Here is a 19,910-nt window from a genome sequence, read left to right as displayed (position 1 = left end):
AGTTCATACTCTATTTTTGGTGCAGGGTACATTTTCATCTAGTGTTTTTGTTTGGTATGGACCGTATTTGTAATACCGAATCTCTCAAAAGTTTGAATGTGTTTTCAGTTTCTTCTCATGTATCCCAAATATAATGGTACTGGGTATATCATCGAGCCCATCTTTTGTATTGCGAGGAATCCAAACTGACCCCTAATTCCAGATTGCTCTTCCTGGGGCTGCGCTAACCATGAGTGATGCCTGGGACAGTTTGAAGAGGGCAGGATTATAAAACAGCGTCAGGTCACTAGGCAGCTAAAGAGTACTCTCTAGCGGTTGACTTCGGGTAGTGATAAGAACAGATGGCAAAGTGCACTGAATTAACAGGAGGTTATTTGTCTGTAGCCATTAAAAAAAGGGTGGAAAATAGAGTAAGGGGAGGAAAGGAAGCTGGACTTTATATCTGAGTTATAGAAAAGAGTGGATGTAATGCACCAGAAGCCAAGAATCAAATCTCTTTGCTAGCCATTGTTTATTTACTTATTGCTGCTGTTGCAGTGCAGCGTTGGATGGTGTTATGCTATTCATAGCACCTTCCTCCCATTGGCATGAACTAAGGGCTGATGGAAAGTGAAAAGTCCATGGTGTTTCTGAGGAGATAGGATGCACTTTGATTAGTTGATTATTGAGCAAAAATTGCCACAACTGCTTCCTTCTGAATATCTGTGGTGAATTATTTTTCTCTGCTCCTCACAGCATGTCACACTAGCTTTGTAGAGATTTCACAAAAGACAAGACTCAAAATAAGTTGCACGGTCAGTCTACAGATCCGCTGGGGTCTAATGTTCTTCTATCCAAGACAATTTGAAACTTACTAAAAATGATGAGAAAATGATGAGGAGATTCCTACTCTACATCCTGGCAAATCCTAGAACTGTTAGAAAAAAATAGATGTCTTTGAAAAGAGTATAAGCAATGGTTTTGGAAGAATTGGGGGGAAGTAAATAACATCTAATAGAATGAACAAGGAGGTTGGGAAGGGTAGCCCTTTTATTGCTTGTATTCTAATTGGGATGCTGAAAGCTAACATATGCTTTTGTGCTACAACATGGCAGTTCATACATACTGCTACTCCTTACATCTTTAAAAATGTAGCACTTTTCTTTCCCAAAAATTCCAGGTTTTAAGCCAGCTGCGCTGTTTACCTAGCAGTAACATCCTGCGATGTTGAGCATCATTGGTATGGCTGTTGTGTATGTAAACTGTTCCAAAGTGTTTCGCTTTACGGTTAACTCGGTGAAGCCAGTCAGAAATGACAGTGGAAATTGCAGATGCAACAGCTGAATTCTGGCAGAACTGGATTACCTCGAATAGGGATGTGTTTTCTCTTGTAGAGATTGATGCTTAATTCCATCTGTGTTGGAGAGAGATTGCTCATCCAGGCAGAGAGCAAAGAAATGTACATGGGTGGATTACTTCTTTCTCAGATTCCCAGTGATTTCAAATGCCCAACAAGTAACAACAAAATTAGGTGGATAGTCTGTTATATTAAAAGATAAGAATAAGCTGTGTGTGTATATGTGTGTATGATTTATTTTAAGGGTATCTGATGTCTTATTTTTGCTTAATTGTCATGATACTTAGTCATCCAAGTATTTCTGGAAAGCTAGTTTAGCTTTCTTTTTAAAAATAAAAACATAGCAGCCATTTCCTAATTTATGTACATTTGCCTGCCTAGCAAGACATCTTATCGAGGTAGAGTACATGTGATGCTTTTTAAAAGGATTTCACTGCAGTATAGTAAATGATCTTTATTTCAAGCATAATTGTGATTCTTGTCTGAGTTTGTTGGCTCTTTGCCAGGGAATTCGTGTTAGAGCTTAGTGGCGTTGGAGACTTGCATACCAGTGCATCAGTGTCTGTTATGTGAAATATAATTTTTCTGCATGAAAAAATAGTGGTGTACTATAAGCCTAGAAGCAACGTGTTTTCTCCTTCCTGACGTGTAACATACCTATGAAAACCAAATCCCATATGTATATATAGAGCAGACTTGTAGTATGGGAGGCTGGGAGAGAGCAGATGTATAGGCGAAGGAATAAACATGGCATTTTTGTTATCTGGATTTGATAAATATAGTTTGGGAATGATAGAGTAAAGAGTGGTGAGTCAGTTATGCCTGGTCATCCCTAGTGACTGAAAATAACTTGTTATTCCAACCCTTTTATCCCTTCGCTCCCTCCTCTCCACATATTTTTGTATTTTATTTATAGCTCGACCAGGTTTTGCTTTGCAATTCGTAAAATAACCCTTCAGGGCCGGGGAGGGAAGACCAAAGGGCAACGGCCCCCGGGCAGTCTTGCGGATGGAACCACTGGGTCGGCACGTTCCCCCTCTCCCCTGCACACCCTTCCCTTATCTGCTCAGAGGTTCCTCTTTTAAACGAGCAAACTCGGTTCCAAAGTCATTAGTCGGTTTGTATTGACAGCGGTACCCAGGAGCCACGTGCGGTCTTTCAGAAGAGCTGGCTGTGGCTTTGGTCGGAGGACCCACGTCTGGGGAGGTGGCAAGGTAGAGTTGTATCTGTAAAGCCTTAATGGAGGTTGTGAAGTGTCGTGAAACGCGTGAAATCCAGCACCACGACCCATACTTGTATTTTGCCCATAAAGCGTAGCTGTGCAAACAATGCCTGCAGTAATTATGAGCTAAATCTTCTGTATTTCGCTTTGGCTTGGCACGTGCCTAAGTATTTTTGTACAGTTTAATCCACGAACTAAGAATCAGCTTAGCGCTTGATATATCTTAACTTGCAGACCAGGATAATATACTTCTTGATCTGCTCTTAGCTTTCCCAGCTTTCGCACAGTACTGACTTCTCATACCATAACTGAACTACACCGCGTCTTCCATCTTATATTAGCTCTGATTTGGTTTGAAGAGGAGGAAAGGAGCTGGCAGGTCTGTCTGCTGAAGAAAAGAGCATCCCTTGCATTGAAACAGAAAAGAGACTGCTGCTGCTGCTGCTGTAGTAACATTGGTTTATAGTCCTGCAAAGAATCACTCAATCTGTAAGAGGCATTTAGGTCGATTAGATTTTATTGGCATTACAAGTTCAGTGTAGTGATGCTGATTAAAAAAAAAAATAAATTAATTAGAGGAATTGTCTACCTCATGTTAAAAGCTTTAAGACAATGCAGGATATCTGTCTTACAACATCCCGTGGCAAAACCAAAAGCATTCTGCGTAAGCTCCTGTGGCCTGTGTTATTCAGGAGATCAGATTAGATGATGGTAACATTCCAGTCTGGTCTTAAAATAATTAAATGAAGTATTTACAGAGATTTCAAAGTCAAAGCAGATCTCCGCCCCCCTCCCCCAACAACTTCAGTTAGTGATATTGTTTTACACATTAACGAGATGTGGCATCAGGCTGCAAAACTATGTGATTTAAATGTATTTAAGAAAAGAATTAAGCATGCCTAATGATTGCTGATAGCTATGAGGATGTCCTTATATCTCTTGATCTTTGTACCAGCCAGGCTAGAGGTTCCTCATAGGGGATCCCAGTTCTCCTCTACTCCTGTATGCGGCACCCGGAGTACAGCTCCTTCCTGGTGGGGAGCAGAAAGCCAGGGCTGTCCCTTCCCCAGGCTCCCACCCTCAAGGGCAAGAGGTGCAGTTCCCTTAACTCCTTCATGTCCACAGGTGGAATGTCTTCCTCTCTGCTTGTATCACAACGCCGGTGGAAAATCGGATAGCTAGAGAAAGAATTGGCATGCAGGAACGCTCTTCTCTGTTAATCAAGGCCAGCATTATCATTCTGTCTTTTTTTTTGTTTGCTTATTTGATTGCTACACTTACCCAAAAAAGATTTCCAATAACTACTGAGTTGAAAGTGATTTAGATTAACCCTGGCTGACACCGCTGCTTTAAAGAGGGCTGCCTGAAGTTTTAAATCTTCACAAGGCTGATGCTTCCCAGGAGGGGCTGTAAATCCTTGAAGCTGCTCCCTCGTGATACTGTGTTCTCAAAAAAAAATTACTCAGATCTCAGGAGCCAAGACAGTAATATCTCCCAGTGAGCAGTTTTAGATGGCTTTTGTTTTAATGTCCAAAAATGCATCTTTGTCTCAAAGCTAATGTACAATACTCAGATACTGTGAAACACAGTTAGTTTTGTTCTACTTGTTTCCACGTCTATTTTGATGTTGCTGATCAGTTTATTTACAGAAATGCCAAGCCTCCTTCTGCACGGTTTCCTAAGGAAATGTATATAAAGTTGAGGATACTAAGGGATGGGTGGGGGAGCTACAGGCAGTGTTTTATGGAAGCCTGGAGCTGTGTGAAGCATCTGGAGCTGTGTGATGAAGTGACAGATACGCTGCTTTGCAGGAGGAAGGAGTTACAGTTTTGTTGTGGTGGGAGGTGGAATGGACAAGGGCCTCACATATTGGTCCCACTTTTCACAGAACAGCTTATATGTTCTTATAATGAATATTTTGTTGTGAGAGCATCTCAGTATACTTCTCCCTGTTCTGGCTCAACAACTCATTGGCGTGCTGTTCTGTGATGTACTGTGGTTAAGAATAGCATCTTCTCTACTGGATCAATACAGGGGAAGAGACTGTATAATCCTTGTATGATTTAAAGTAATGTCAATGATGTCCTACTAAAGTAGGACAAATTACGGCTGCTGAGATCCTTGCTAGGGATGGCAATGGCTAATAGCCACCACTGTTAATGCCAAGGAGACTCAGCTGCCCATTCACCTTCCAGACTGCTGAGAGTCTGAGCAGTTGCATGGATTTGCCTGGGGCCCATCCTCATTTTTGGCTCACTGACGGTCATTTTGGCTTTAAGAACTTTTGTTCTGAATCATCATTTTGGCCCTCAAGTCACTGCTAAGATAGATCCTTCTGTCTTGCAATGAGCTTGCTCAGCATTGCTCCGTCCCGAGTATAAGCAAGAACGTGTCCTTGTCACTGACATGAATCATAACTGAGGAACGAGCAGTGCTCGAGCTCCCGAGCATCCTTACAGCAGAGGGGATGGGTTCGCCCAACCAGCCCACTTATTTGGGAGTGTGCAGTGGGGCTGAGCATCACTTCTGGCAGTTTTCACCTATCGCAGCTACCTTGCAATATTCGCTTTACAAATGTATTTGAAAGCACCTTAAAGTAGTTTAGCGTTTCCTTTTACATTCAGGCTGGTTTTCCCCCCTAGAGTTAAAATACTGTGCTGGCATTGCATTATTTAACACACAATTAAAAGTAATTTTCAGTTTACCTGTGATATCTTTATTTTGAACCTAGTAAGAGGCTCTTGGTTGTAGGGTTTTATAATAGGTTGTGAGATGAAAGGCTTGTCTGCACACACGCAAAGGAGCGCAGGAGCACAATGGCAGGTAGAGAAAACTCTAAAATCCAGACAGAGGAACAGGTCCCCTACCTTGGCTCTTCTGAGGGCTGTCATGGGGGAGCCATCAGCTCGTGGGCTAGGGGTGACACCCATCACAGTGAGTCAATGGGAGAGGCTCCTGTCCATCACCTTACAGACTAAGGGGGGTTACTGCTTGCAGGGCTTAGGGACTCATTCCGGGATGCCCAAGAGGAGCATTTGGGGATTGTACAAGATTTATTATGGTATATTTAGGGGAGGAACCAAAAGTGAGGAAAGGGATGGTTCAAGGTAGCTTGGGAGGAACGAGGGAAAATAGAGGAATAAGGGGTGGAAGGGGCTGGTCCCACTGTAAATGGGGCTGGTGAGAACACTTACCTGGCCGTGCCTTGCCCCTGATCAGCCCAGTCTGCCCCGTCTTCTCATTAAACCCCATTTCTAACTATTTTCCTGGGTGAAGGGACTCTGTGGATGTGCATATGGAGGTCCAGGTGCCAGCAACTGGAGACACGAGGGTCCATGTCTATCGTGCGGCTGCATATGTCAGTGTGTGATCACTAGTGACTATCGAGCAGGACTAGCAGGCGAATAGGGTAAGAGGCTTGGGAGCCAGGTATCAAAGTGGCCATAAGTCTTGGTCAGGTGGTCACAATTTGGCTACTGGAGGGACTGCAAGGTCCAAGCCGGAGGCTGAGGAGACTGTGGGGTCTGGCGTCAACTGAGACCAGTTTGTATGTCTGTTTGTCTCTGCATGAAGCAGCTGGAGAAGAGAGGATCTGAAGACCAGCTACTGGGTGGCCCTGAGTGTCTAAGGCCAGTTACTGGAGGGATCGACAGTGCGTGTGCGTCCGTGCAAGGGGTCTGTACCAGCCACTGGAGAGGGGCTGTGGCCCCAGGGGCTCCTGTGTCCAGGTGCCAGCACCTGGGAAGACCAGGGACCCAGGGCCAGCTACAGCATAGACTGTCTATGGCCAGTTGCTGGAGGGATCCATAGCCTGTATATATGTATATAATTCCCACTGACAGACCTTTATCCTAATCAACCAGAAAGGGGAACACGATGAGGCCATTTTGTTTGCTTGAGTGCTGTGTTTTCTGTCCATGTTGATCCGTGGCTGTCCATCTGTCTGTGCCAATGCATTGTATGCACACACGCGTGTGCGTATTGGGAATACATGCTCTTAGCTGGGGCAAGGAGATGCGGCAACCTCGCCTCTACTGGGCTACCAGATGCTGCAACTTCTAACGTAGAATGAAAATTCTGATGGAACAGCTGGTGCAGTGAAAGAAAATGTCCTAATTTTTCCTTGGAAATATTTTTTAAAAGAAGGCATCTTTCTATGATGCTGTTATTTTGGTCATGAGCCCGGTAAGTTCTTCCTCTGCCACCTCTGAGTGCAATGCCCAAAGCAACCAGCTGTGCATTGTGATCGCTTGAAGTAATGTTGTGTATCAACAGAGCCTGAAATATAAATAACTTTGATTGGAGCACAGAAAGTTTAAAAAGAAAAAGAATAGTGCTTTTGAGGCATTTTGTCATGCCAAAATGGAGACGGCCACATGGATTAATCATCATATTTACACATTAATTTTATATTACAAATTAATTTTATATTCACTCCTAAGCACCATAGTAAGCTTTCCTTTTCTGAAGTGCTTTTGTAAAGCATAGGACAGAATATTGTTCATGGGTATAAAGGATATATAGTTCTACTACTGCAGGAAGAAAGTCGTGGGACTGTAAAGCTACTGAAACTGGTGTCTCTTTGTCCTGAAGAGCAGGGCTACCTGCCTGATATTTTAGCCTTAATGGCAGTTTCTTAGCTTAACTAGATTTCAGATGCAAAACTGTGAACGTTATTTGATTTCCTCTGTCCTTCATTCCTTCCCCAATGGGATGTGGATACACGCAGGATAAAGAAGATCCCTCAGATGTCACTAAAAACATGGCAAAAAGTGGTTTGTCCACCGACAGCTTCTCTGAACTATGAACAAATATGCTTGTTTACTTCATTTTTGACCCATTAGAGAAGTAGAGTGATGTGGCTTCCTTTAGGGCAATTTCTTCTTAAAATGTGCAGAAGCAAGTTTTTTTAAGCAGATCTTTAAATTCACGTGGAAAAAAGATCTTTAAAATCAGCAACTGCCCTGCGTCTTCACTTAGGATCACTTTCTTTGGCTGGTTGACTGGCACCTTGCTTTTGATCTGAAACATGTGCTGTTAGATATCTCCAGACGGCAGAGAGAACGAGCTTAACTTCAGAGGCAAACGGAGACAGTAAAGATGCTTTAGCCAAGGATACAGGTTCAAAACTGCCTGATTAAACCTAGCCTAAGGGAATTTTGTCCCTGCTGACAAATGGTCCACCGTCATCTGCTGTGGTAACTTTTCTTCTTTTTAGCAGATTGGCTTGTAGCATGTTTGGCAGTGATGCATTGACCCTGTCCGTATTAAAAGATGCCATTGATAAATCAGGAGAGAATATGCAGAACCTTTTTGTTCAAGTGTGCAGTGTGGATCCCGCAGCCTTACTGCACGTAACACTAGCAAGGCATGTTTCTTTCAACAGCTGTAGAAAACTGATTGAAGCTGGTCCTTTCCATGTGCTTGCCTTGTCAGGGCATTAAAGCTTCAGGCTGCCATTTGCGTGGAGTTTTTAAATATGTATGACCCAAACAAGGGGCCTGTTGAGAAAGGCTCTAATCCTCTTGCATATGAAACCTGGTATTCTGCCCTTCTCTCTTTCTGATGTTTCTCTGCTTTCAGATATGCTAAATCTACCTTTGAAGTTTCATTTCTTCTTGTGTAAAATATACTTTAATAGGTGAACCTTGCAGCTGGGAATTAGGAGATACTGGTTCAAGCTGGACACAATGAGCAGTTCACGTAATCATCCTTTGCCTCGGTTTCCCCGTTTGTAATGCAGAAAGAGTAATGTCCACCCTCCTGTACGCAGCTCTTTGAGCCTTGCTCTGGGTAACTAGTTTAGAAGCTATAATGTAGTGTAGACCTTCCACAGTCTGGCGTGAAGCCCTGCTGGAAGGTATCTGTCTGGGGATGCTACAAATCCATATGTAAGGGGTAGAGGCTTTCCTATTTCTGATTAGGAATTCACAGGCAGAAATATATCTGCCTGCTGAAGAGATCAGACCAGCTGTGTGGGTGCAGGGAGTCCTGCCCAGTCCTGCCAGTCCCACTTGCACAGAGTCAGAAAATCTGTGTCTTAAGCAAATCTGATGATTTATTCCCTGTGATCTGTATGCCCGTGATCCTTATGTGTAAAGCCTTGATTTTTCAAGAACATTTGCACATAATGGCAGACTGACTGTTCAGCTGCAAAGACACAAATGACTGCAAGGTAGGTAAGGAACTTGTGTAGCCAAAAACTCTTTTCATAGAAGGCTTTTTCATGTAAGGATCTCAGGAAAGCTGAACTTTTCTGGCCTCCCTCTTGAGGTAACGTGGGTAGGTTTTATGTGCCACCAGGACCTGGGGAGCTAGGGAGGATCAGGAGGAAGACAGGTTTTAAGAAGTGGGTATCTCTTAGAGGCATATGTAGCAGCCCTGTTCCTGGCTGGGCCAGGAACTAGAGGATGTCTGTCCTCTGTAGGGCGCCTGTAATTCCTTCTGATGACAGAAATACTTGGAGTAGGGGGAGGAAAAATGCGAGCTGTTTTCAAGATGAAAATGCTTTGTGCTAAGGTGCAGCAGGCTGGCCATCGTTTCCCTTTGTAAGGGCAGGGTTTCTAAGACACGTGCAATTTTGGCATCTCTTGGAAGGAGACCCGAAAGGTTTTGTCCATGCAGAAGACAGTGATTCTCTGCTTAGATAGGATGTGATCCCGTAGCTAGACAAAAGCTGGAGTATTGAGTTTTGCTCTGATAGACCTCCTAGGAGCCATATATAACTCTTTCAAAACCCAAGTAACCTGCCACAAAACTGTCCAAGAGAGATCGTTGTAAGACAACACAGTTATAAAATACTCTGAAAGGCTGAGTAGGGTTTTTCCCCCTCTTGTGATATTTGGAGCAGAACTTTAGATACATCATTTTGAACATGGCCTTTTAAAGTAACTTTCTATTCTGTCCCTGTCATTTTTGGAGCTGTAAAGGAAAGCCAAAATGCCAAGGAAGGGGAGCAAATGGGGGGAGCAGGGCTAAAGAGTAGGTTTTGATCATCTTTGCAAGAAGTGACATCATCTATGAGAACAAAAGTCTTCAGTTGCTGCAACTGGAGACAGCTTTTAGTCTCCAATTCTATTTTGCCCTGAGCCAGCCAGCCAAATAAAAACAGTGAGATAAATCACTGCTGGCAGAACTTAACAGTTATGCAACATCCAGTGCACCATGCACCTATTTTTAGATCAATTTTACACTAGGAGAATTTACTTTATGAAATCTAAAAAGAATGTCTGGTCAGAGGCCGGAGGATAAAGAGGGTATTTAGAAAGTGCAAAATGTAAAAACACTTAGTACAAAGATGCGCTAGCAAGCCCCATTTTGGCAATGCTGATATCCTTTCAAGAGTGTTGGCTCAGTCAGGCGTGGTAATGAAGAGTAGAGTTTTTTCCCATCAGTATTCCCTTGAAATTCTAATCTGCAATTGCTTTTTAAATGTTTAACTATACTCACTTTACCCAAATAACTAACTATATGTGGTTTACTTAAAGCTGGGCTTCTCCACCACTTATGCTGTACTTTGTCTTTACTAGATCTGGAGCGCAGTAAGCAGCAGCTCACCTCCTTACAGTACTGGCTGATGAGATTTCACGAAATTTTGTTAACTGGAGTGCTCTGCAAAGCTGGCTGAGCCACAGAGATACTCCTCATCCTTTGTGAGATACCCGAGATTTAATGAGCTCCTGATATTTAGCTGGTATATGTTTCATGTATGTTTTCTCAATCTTCAGTAAATTAGGATTGTGTATGCTGCTTGTTCCAGATCAAATTGAATCTTTTTCAGCGTTCACAGGAACAAACACTAAGTACTATTTCATTAGTTAAAAGCAATTTCGGCTTGCAGCACAGGTATGAATAACTGAAGATTAGTCTCACATATTCTGCTCTTTATCTAGATGTGCATCTTCTCTCCTTTAAATTTGACTTTATCTTCATTAGTTTGTACTGTGTATAATTTTGTTCCCAAAATTTTTTGCTCAGATTCAGAAGAGATAATGATTGAGAAAAGTTTGACCTCTCAGCCTTTAGAGATTCTAGCAGGTAAAACATACTCTGCATAGCTAACGTATCTTTGGGATTTCTGCCACAATTTGGACAGTTTTCAATCACGCCTTGAAGTGAATTAGTGTTCCATCCATTGCATGATCTGTATTGATCTTTTTTCCCCCAAACCTTTCTTCTAGGTGACAATCTCGATGCCATCCATGACATAACTGTGGCATACCCCCAAAACATTCCTCAGACGGAGAAGCACCTTTTGAATGGAAACTTCCCAAAGGAGATTCACTTCCACGTCCAGAGATATCCCATAAAGACAGTGCCCACTTCTAAGGAGGAGCTGCAGCTTTGGTGCCGGAAGCGTTGGGAAGAGAAAGAGGAGAGACTCCGACACTTCTATGAAGGTGGAAAATGCTTCAGTGCAACAGGGCAAAGCCTTATTCCACCGTGTAAATCTGAGCTCAGGGTCCTCGCGGTTAAGTGCATCTCACTCCTGTATTGGACGCTGTTCCCACTGGGTATGCTTGCACTGCTGTACCTGTACAGCTTTGCACGATGGTATTTTGCAGCCATGATAATCTTTTTTGTTGTGCAGCAAAAGATATTTGGTGGGCTAGAACTAATTGAACTCGCTTGTCATCGATATTATAAAAAGCAACGGAAATTTCACAACACGAAAATAAAAAACAATTAGTTCTGGGATAGAGAAAAACGTAAAAATGGGTGGGTTTGAGATGTCCTGCAAATTTTATGCACAGGGAAGAATTTTTGCATGAGAATTGTCTTTTACTATCGCCATTGTTAGACATTTGCACTCGATTCTGTGAAAAGAAAGAAAAGTGTTAGTTATTGCTACACGTGAAAATGGTAGTTTTTATCTCTGAATGTAATTTCAACATTGCTCTTGCAAGCAGCTAGCAACTGCATTCTGCTGTAATTAAAAAACAAATTGCTGGATTATTGAACAATCGTGAGGACATTAATAAATGTGACGTGCACTGAACTTTCATGTAGAAACCCAAAGTGTCCAGCTAAGAGAGACAGATGTATGATTTCTGTATAATCACATTGTTATAAAGTGAGCACCGGATTTGGAAAGCTGGTAAGTTTAACAATGTTTTGATGGTAGGTGGAAGTTGGAGGAGGAGTTGTTCTGTTTCTTTTTTTTCTTTCAAATATTCAAACTTATTTTAAAATAATATTTTTGCATAAGCTTTTCCAAACACTACTGAACCTACCACTATTCAGCCAAGGATTTTTAAGCCTTGCAGTCTTGTGTTGTAGTACAGAAAACAGTGCTGGCTCTGCCTCCATTTAAGTCTTAACTGGTTATTTAATAGACCTATGCAGCTAAGTTTTGATTTCTCACTGTTTCATACTGTTCCGGTCTCCCTGTTAGTTGTGGGAGATGTGTTCCTACTGTAGTATACAGAGCTGCAGGATAGGGGAGCTGTTTTTTTGTTGTTTTATTGGTGTTTTTTTCTGGTAGAGGCAAAAATAAGCGTCTGTTTCTGAGTAGCTGGCAAATGTTTTTCGAAAAGGTCTCCTTGTAGACTTTATTTGATTGACAACATTTTATTTATTTTTCAGAGTAGGCAAGATATCTTTTTTTTTTTTGAAGCATTTATTTTGGTTTTCACATTGCTTCCTTAAGCATTTCAAGTGTCCATATAGATAAGCAGGAAGACTGCTTGTTCCGTGCGGGTCAGCCAGACCTGTTGAAATGCATCTGATGCAATGGTTGTCTCCTTATAGGTGCAAGAGATGGGTTTCAGACTTATCGCAGCACAGGGAAATTGAGCTACATCTTCCCTTTGCAGTATTCGCTCTGATTGCCTGATGACATCAGTGCTTTTCTAACCTCCTTCGCAGTTTTTGGGGGGTTCTTTTGGGACTCCTACTATAACACTTTCCCTTATTTTCATGACATTCAGAAAATCTGAAGCCTTAAGCTCAGATAAGGCACTTCCTTGTCGTATATAGTACAAGTAATGTTCATGCTCACATGAACATGCTTACATGAACATGTAAAAGACATAAACATTGCCAGCACTTAGGAGACACTTGAGGTTAGATTTGTTTTTCAACCTCAAAAATTTTAGACCACTTGATCAACCGTATTGCTGCAAAACCTTCCTGACTTACTAAATATTTGTTGTTTAATGCATGAAGGCTTGTTTGAGCTAAACCGAGATGGCCTGGCTCCGTATGTTGAGTGTCATTGCCATGAAATGTGAAAGTACAGAGTGCAAAATGTGTCTTGTGCTGTGCTGAGTATCTCGAGCATTGGGTCAGCATGGTAGACACATCTGTTTTCTTCTAAATTACAACACTAAACATGTTGTCTAATGTGTTTGTATCAAAGGCCATTTTTTAAACGAATCACCAGCCTCTATTCAACTGTCCCTTGCAAGGTGACAAGTATTTTTTAATCTATGCTTATAATAACTAATTGTTTATTATGCAGAAAGTACTTGAAGCCATCTGTTTTACTCTAGTATTTTTAATCCCTTTTTTCGTAAAAATAAATAAAACTAGGTTTGTATTTAGGGTTATGTTTCTTAATGATTTTTTCATACTTATATTTGAGTACCTGACGACTAACAACTGGTGTTTCATTGTCACGAATGGAAGGAGGCCCTTTCTGCACTATGAGGACTTTTTTTAACCTAATTCTGTGATATAGAAGATGTGGTAGCAGCTTAAATCCACATAGCCTGGTTTTTCTTTGCATAATACTCTGCTTTGATGCAGTTCCCTGCACATCCAGGTAATTCGCCGCAAGGGAAAACCTAAAAACCTCGTTTATATAGTTAATGCAGCCTAAAAGGCTTCTTCTAGTCTGTCCTGAGCCACGGCTGTGCTTTCACACTAGGAGTAACCATGGCCAGCCTACTCCAATAGCCTTAACATCGTCTTCAGGAATGACTTCGGAGGACAGGTTATATACATTGGTGGCATAAATACCAGCTGCGCTTTTCTCGGTCGTTCAGAGAACTTTGTGGTGTCATCAAATGTATCAGAAATATCAGTGTGAGTCTTGGTTGTGGAGCAGTGAAAGATTTACATCTGTGTGTGATTAGACTTGGGCTCTGAAAATGAAATCAAATGCAGTCCATCATTGACCCTTTCAAGGGGTTTTCTCCCAGCTGGAGCCAAACATGTAACCTACTGTAATGTGGTAAACAACCTTCAAATCTGTAATTCGTTCTCCTCTCTCATGTATTCGGATCGAAGAGAAAGAATAATCTTCTTGTCAGCTGCAAATGCCACATTTGCAGTGCCCGACTCCATTGTGCAGGGCGGCACATGGTAGATGAAGAATCCTCCTCTCACAAGGACAGGTGTTGGCTTTGTGATTGATCTAAATTTTCAGATTATGTGCATCATTTTCCAGCTCAATTAGAAATGCAAGACAGGGAAAAAAAAAAAGCTTTGTGGATATGGAAGCTTCTTTGTTTAAAAAGTGGTTAAGGAAGTGGGGGGAGATCTTTCTGTGAATGCTTTTTTTTTTCTCTTTGGTCAAAATGTAGCTTTTTACTCAAAAGGTTCTAATATACATATTTTTTTTGAGACTCTTTTGTTCTTACTCACCCTTTTTCCCTATTCAAAGTACACTAAGACATGCCGGGTAAATCACTTTGAAACGTTTTCAATGCTGTTAGGTTAAAGGTGCTAGTACTCCAGGAATCACACACACCTCTTCTTTCGTAGCACCGAGACTCGTCTCACTCATTAGCATGTTTGTCACGGCTCACCTTCTCTCATGGTCCCAGCCGCCACGCTGTTCAGCAGCAACTGCTCTGTCTACGGGACCTGCGGGTCTTGCTAGGTCTTGCTTACGTTATCTGAGATCAATGACATGCTTTAGGGATACTGCTGTCATTTGCTCAATCAAATTTTTCCTCATCAGCATCAGGGGTTTCTTTCTCTTTGCTCAGAACAGAAGGTTGAAATCCTGCCATCTTATCATCGAGCTCATCTGGGTAGCAGGACGTCAGACCAAGACATTTCTCTCTTGGGTTCAAAGCTGCAAGGCCCAAAGCTGGTCTGTAAGGTGTTGTCTTGATCATATGAAAGGTAGTTCTAGTTTTGTGCATTGCATCAATCTCTGTTGTTCAAAAAAGATGCGTGTTTTTATAACTTGATTTTATGTGTATACTGTGTGAAAGGAAACACCAGGATACCACAAACCTACAGAAAGCCTTAGTTTTCAGACTTCACTGATTATATTATAATGTTTTAACCATGTACCAGTTACTCTACAGCAACAATAAAGACCTGAAGCATTGCATGTGTTTAATTTTGCCATTTTCTTTTTACTGCATGACATATTCTGTATGCACCCCTAAGGAACAAACCTTGTCTTCAGCCGTGTGGCTGGCTGTCTTGGGCAGACTGGTGTCCGTTTGGGTGCTCAGCCCATGGTTTGTGGCTGTTGGGGTGGTATGTCCCCTCTCTCCACGGGAGGTTGGAAAGGGGCGGGTGGCTGTACCCTCCCTTCTAGCCTCTTCGCGTAAAGGGATGCGGAAACCTTTGAGTGTGCAAGAGCTACGGCTCAATTTTAGCCTTGCTCTGCTGCTTAACAGTGCTGCTTAAGAATAAGCTGTGGTTCGAAAGAGTGTGTTAGGTAAGTCCTCCATTTTAGCTATATCCTCTTACCACCCAGGTAATTACTGACACAAGAAATGATCTATGGCACGGTTCATGTTCTTAGAGGACCTGTGTTTAATGCAACTTCAGATCACAGGCTCCTTGATTTCCCTCTGCGTTGTCCGAAAGCCAGTCTGGTGTGGAGGGACAAGGGCTGTGTTTCTCGGGAGCTGTTGTGCTCCCCATTACCTAACGGGGAATAGCCTTGCCATGACTGCCACACCCCACAGCAGCCATAGCAAAACACCCACGTCTCCAGCAAGCACCGTGTGTCCAAAAGACCACAAGAAACGGAGACCCTGGTAGCAGTTTCTGCAGCTGGAGATATTTGCAATGGCTACATATGCTCAGAGCATTCAAAGCAATCCCCAGAAATCGAAATGAGCCATGTTCTGTATCGAGTGGCTTTGTCTCTCTGAAAAGATGGCTGTCACTTCTTTGTTTCCTCGGGGCTCAAATATGCAATGAAAAAATTGATTTGTCTGTCTTACCTGCCATTACAGAAAACAATAGTAATGGAGGCCAAAGCTTTCACCCTCCAGCTGCCCCAGACACCTCCTTTGCAGTTCAATACAACGGATAAAAGGCTGAGTCTTATTTCCTGAGGACTTTGAATCAGACCGCAGGCTGTCTCAACCAGAAATTATTCCCGGGAGCGGGGGGCACGGTCTGTGCTTGTAACACGCCTGAGTGACTCTCCCTCATCCTGGAGGGGGTTTGTGCTGAGAGACACGAGAGGCCTCCAAAGGCCCAGCGTATTTAGCAGGAGCGGTGATAAGGCCCTCAATTTTTAAGCAGATGTCTCTGTTTTATTCCAGTCTGGCCTCTGTATGTTTTGTCATCCCTTTTTCGGGAGTTCTTCATGGGGGGTGACTCTTTTCTCTGGTGGTGGGGTATGCAGGAGACTGGCGGGAGGAGTTTGAGCAAAAGGCTGCCTGCGTTTCCTCAGGTAGGCCTTGCTGCTCTCAGGAGAAGAAGGAAGGGGGGTTGCTTCTTCCGAGATGGGCTGCGTGAGAGAGGCAGGTGCGCGGGGGCTGCTGTGAGCATGACGGTTTTGGTGGTCAGCACCCTCTTCCCTAAATTTCTCTCCCCATCTTCTTTGTCAGAGAGAGAAGAGGAGGCGAGAGCCCCTTCACCTCTGTCTGCAGGGAGCAGAGAAGCACCTTCAGCCTCACCAAAGGGAAAAGCTAACGGGGCTGAGGCCGTAGCCTTGCAGAGGAGGATAAGCTGCCGCAGGGCGCGAGAGCACGAGCGGCTGCCCCAGGAGGAGCGGGAGGCACCGCTGGGCACCGCTTTTTGCAGAGCCGTGACCTGGCAGTGCCATCACCGCCTACTTTTGCCCCTTACCCCTGGCATTATTTCTTGGCCTGCCTTGGAGGCTTGGCCTCCTGCTTGAGCTGCTGGGTGTCTAGTGAGGAACGAGAGGAATGGATCTTCATTAACGCTGAACCCAAGGGGAAGGGAAACGTCAGGGGTAATGGGATAGAGGTGCTGGGGAAGGTGTTGGCTCCTGCCGGTGCTGGGTACAGCTGGTTGGGAGCGTGTCATCTTGCTTCTGAGGTTGAAGGAAAAGGTCTACATTAAGAGACTTGTTTACTTAGACATATTTAGAGAAAGTGGAGAGAGAGAACATCCTCCATGGCGTGGTTCACAGTGGGGCGCACGAACTGCCCCGTGGGGAGCCTCTTTATATTCTTACCCGAAGGGAAACGTCAGGGGTAATGGGATAGAGGTGCTGGGGAAGGTGTTGGCTCCTGCCGGTGCTGGGTACAGCTGGTTGGGAGCGTGTCATCTTGCTTCGGAGGTTGAAGGAAAAGGTCTACATTAAGAGACTTGTTTACTTAGACATATTTAGAGAAAGTGGAGAGAGAGAACATCCTCCATGGCGTGGTTCACAGTGGGGCGCACGAACTGCCCCGTGGGGAGCCTCTTTATATTCTTACCCGACAGGTTGCCCACCAGTGCTGGCATCGCCCATGCGTGCCTGTACCTAGTCGGGGTGATACCTCCTCTCTTTCCATGCTCAGGTTGCTCACTTGATGTGCTGGGTTTCAAGACATGCAAAGGGCTCCTCCTGTTTCTTCTCCTGGCAGCTGTGCGAGACTCTGAGTTCTTTAAGGACAGAGTGAGTAATCCCTTGCTGTCGGTAAGATTGCCACCGACAGGCTGGGAAGCTGCCCGGCTTGCTGGGAAAGCTCGCAAAATTGCTTGTAACGCAGCTCTGCCTCGTGCAATCAGTGCATCGCCCGGCGGGCAGGCGCTCCTTCTCCTCATCTCATCTCCCTGGCGAGGAGCTGCCTCATCGTCCCCCTCCCCACTGCCACAGTTAGATTTCCTTCCAGATTATCCACTGAAGTGATTCGAGTGGAGATGTTGTTCATGCTGGTACGTCTACAAGTTTGCTTCCTACAGCTTTGCACTCCCTACCCCAGTGCTGTGCAAAGAGCTCTCTGAAGCTCAGCTCTGAACTCGTTTCACTTGAGAGGTGCCCTTTTTATAGCTACTTAAGCAAAGGTCCTCACTTCCCAGGGGCTTTCCTCAGTGCTTTGTGATGGGCACAAAACATGAGAGCCAGTGGATCGGCCTCAGCGTCGTGGCAGGGAAACCTTTCCTCTGCTGTGAGGGTGGGAGGGGGTCCCCTCCCAGCACTCGGCGTCCAGTTAGATCAGACTGCAACCTGCAGTCCTGGCCACAGGGAGGTCAGGAGCTGAGCTCACGCCACTTCTAACAGGCCTTAACGCCAATCCCCAGCAGAGCAGAACCAGCCATTTAAAGGAAATAGGCAAAACAACCTGTTTCTGCAGCAAACAAAACTTTTCTGACTCCAGGCCTTCCTTCTCCTCTCTCCCTCCCAGGAGCAAGAGAAGAGAAGGTTTTGGGACACCCTCAATGTTTTGGTAGCTTAAACCAGGAGAATATTGAAGAAATGATCCTGGAGCCATTGTCCCATGTGCATCAAGTTGTGCTGGCCCAGCTCACAAGCAGGCATCAAGGACTGCTCGACACCACAGGCTCCTTGGATTTGTCTGCCCCTGGAGAGACCTGCAAGGAGAGGGACCAGATCCAATTCCTCACCTGTCTCTGGTCTCCTGCGTGGGCACATGCCAGCTGGTTCATCTTGTTGGGGTGCTGCATGAACAGTGTGAGATCCTCATGGCCAGCACAAGGACAACGGGACATGGAGCATTGTCCTGCAGGACCCCAATGCTTCAGCCACCAACTGGGAAGCCGGAGAGGAGTGCTTGGGAAAGGTGCGGCTGTGCATGGACCTGCTGACCAACAGCCCTCAGGTGTCCTTGGTGGTCTTCTCAAAGATGCTGCGGGTAATGTGGGCCAGGGGTAGGGTCAGTGCACAGACACCACTTACTGCAAGCTGGGGATGTGTCCGGCACTGGGCACTAACACTCATGTACAGGTTTGAGGCTGCACGTCCATCTGGGACAGGTATTATTCCTGGTCCCCAAGGCCTTGGCTAGCAGCGAGTCCCACCATCACGGGTAGGACAGCGCAGGACGCAGCTGACCCGCAGCTGCCAGGATAACAGGCAGCAAATGTCACATTGCCAGCGGCAGTGAGGACTGGGTATTTTATTCCAGATTCAATAACTCAGCTGCCTGCCCATTCCCGTCCTCGGCACGTGCCCAGCACACACCCCCCCCAGAGCGTTCATCCTAGTAATTTGGTGGGGTTTTGTCTGACACGGGTGGGAGCAGGGATGATATTCAGCTGTGATCTCTGCTCTCCTCTCTCTGTTCCTGCTCCTGCACGATGTGCAGGGACACCTGTGTGGTCGCAGGGCGCGAGATGTCTCGGCCTACAGTCCACATGCCCAGCCTGGCTTTAAATTAAGAAGCTGAAGCTCTAGGAGTAGTCTGGCTGCACAGAGCCCAGTGTGGACTACTCTGCCCTGCTCTCGACAGGTAGAGTTTGTTCTGAGTCTCCGCTGCCATGGCCAGATCGTTCTGCCATACAGCAACTTAAAAGGCCACTGGGAGATCTTGGCAAGCCTCTTCTGCAGCAGGAGGGCGGGTGGAGCTTCCCCCTCCTTCCCAGCCACTGGTAAAGAGCAGTGATGGAGGCAGGAGTCCAACTGGAACCATATGACCTCTGCTGCCTTCTCCATTCCCACGCCGGGACCCGCTGCCAGGAGCAGGGTAGCTAGCTCAGGCCTCTGTGGTCCAGCACTTTGCCTCTTGCAGCTGTGCAAGGGCAAACCTGATCTTGCGGTCACTCCGTGGTCAAGTGTCCACTGGGTGTGTGACATCTCCAGCCTCCTCGCTGCAGACGCTGAGCTCCTCTAAATGTTTTGCTTTTCTACCCTCACTGGGGAAAGGGGGAGGGTCTTTTCCAGGAGCCCCTGAGAGCGAGCACGAGGAGATGTTTTATGCAAGATCACAGCAAGGTGTTTGGGTCTGCCTCCTCACAACATGTGAAGGTTAAAGGCAGGCTCTCAGCTTTCCACTGCTAATGACAGAAAGTGCTATGTAAGTGAGAGAGAGCCTAATTAGGGATTAATAAGAAAGGAGCCTGTGGTTTTATTATCCCTTGGACATGAGTACCGTGGACGAGAAAGAGAGGTTGCATTAGCTGCTTCCTGCTGAGTCCTTCCAGGAGGAAAGTCCTTAGCAGACTTTCTGCATCATTCAAGGCCAGGAGGTAGAGGAGGATGCTATGGATAAGGAGCTGTGGGGCTTGGTGTCCTCT

At 44.9% G+C, this 19,910-nt stretch overlaps 1 protein-coding gene across 6 annotated transcripts in view; it reads left to right on the top strand.

Moving 5' to 3' along the window:
- Positions 1–14,847, top strand: part of LCLAT1 (lysocardiolipin acyltransferase 1) — a 121,191-nt gene extending 106,344 nt beyond the window's left edge. For all 6 annotated transcript variants that reach the window (XM_075147284.1, XM_075147281.1, XM_075147283.1 and 3 more), the window contains one exon: positions 10,739–14,847. In XM_075147284.1, coding sequence (XP_075003385.1) covers positions 10,739–11,247 — 509 coding nt within the window. In that variant the 3' untranslated portion in view covers positions 11,248–14,847. The remainder of the gene's footprint in view (positions 1–10,738) is intronic.
- Positions 14,848–19,910: the final 5,063 nt, after the last annotated feature.

This window comes from Calonectris borealis, chromosome 3 (assembly GCF_964195595.1).
Source record: "Calonectris borealis chromosome 3, bCalBor7.hap1.2, whole genome shotgun sequence".
Lineage (NCBI taxonomy): Eukaryota > Metazoa > Chordata > Aves > Procellariiformes > Procellariidae > Calonectris > Calonectris borealis.
Note: the sequence above shows the minus strand (reverse complement) of the source record. Positions and strands in the feature narration are given on the sequence as shown.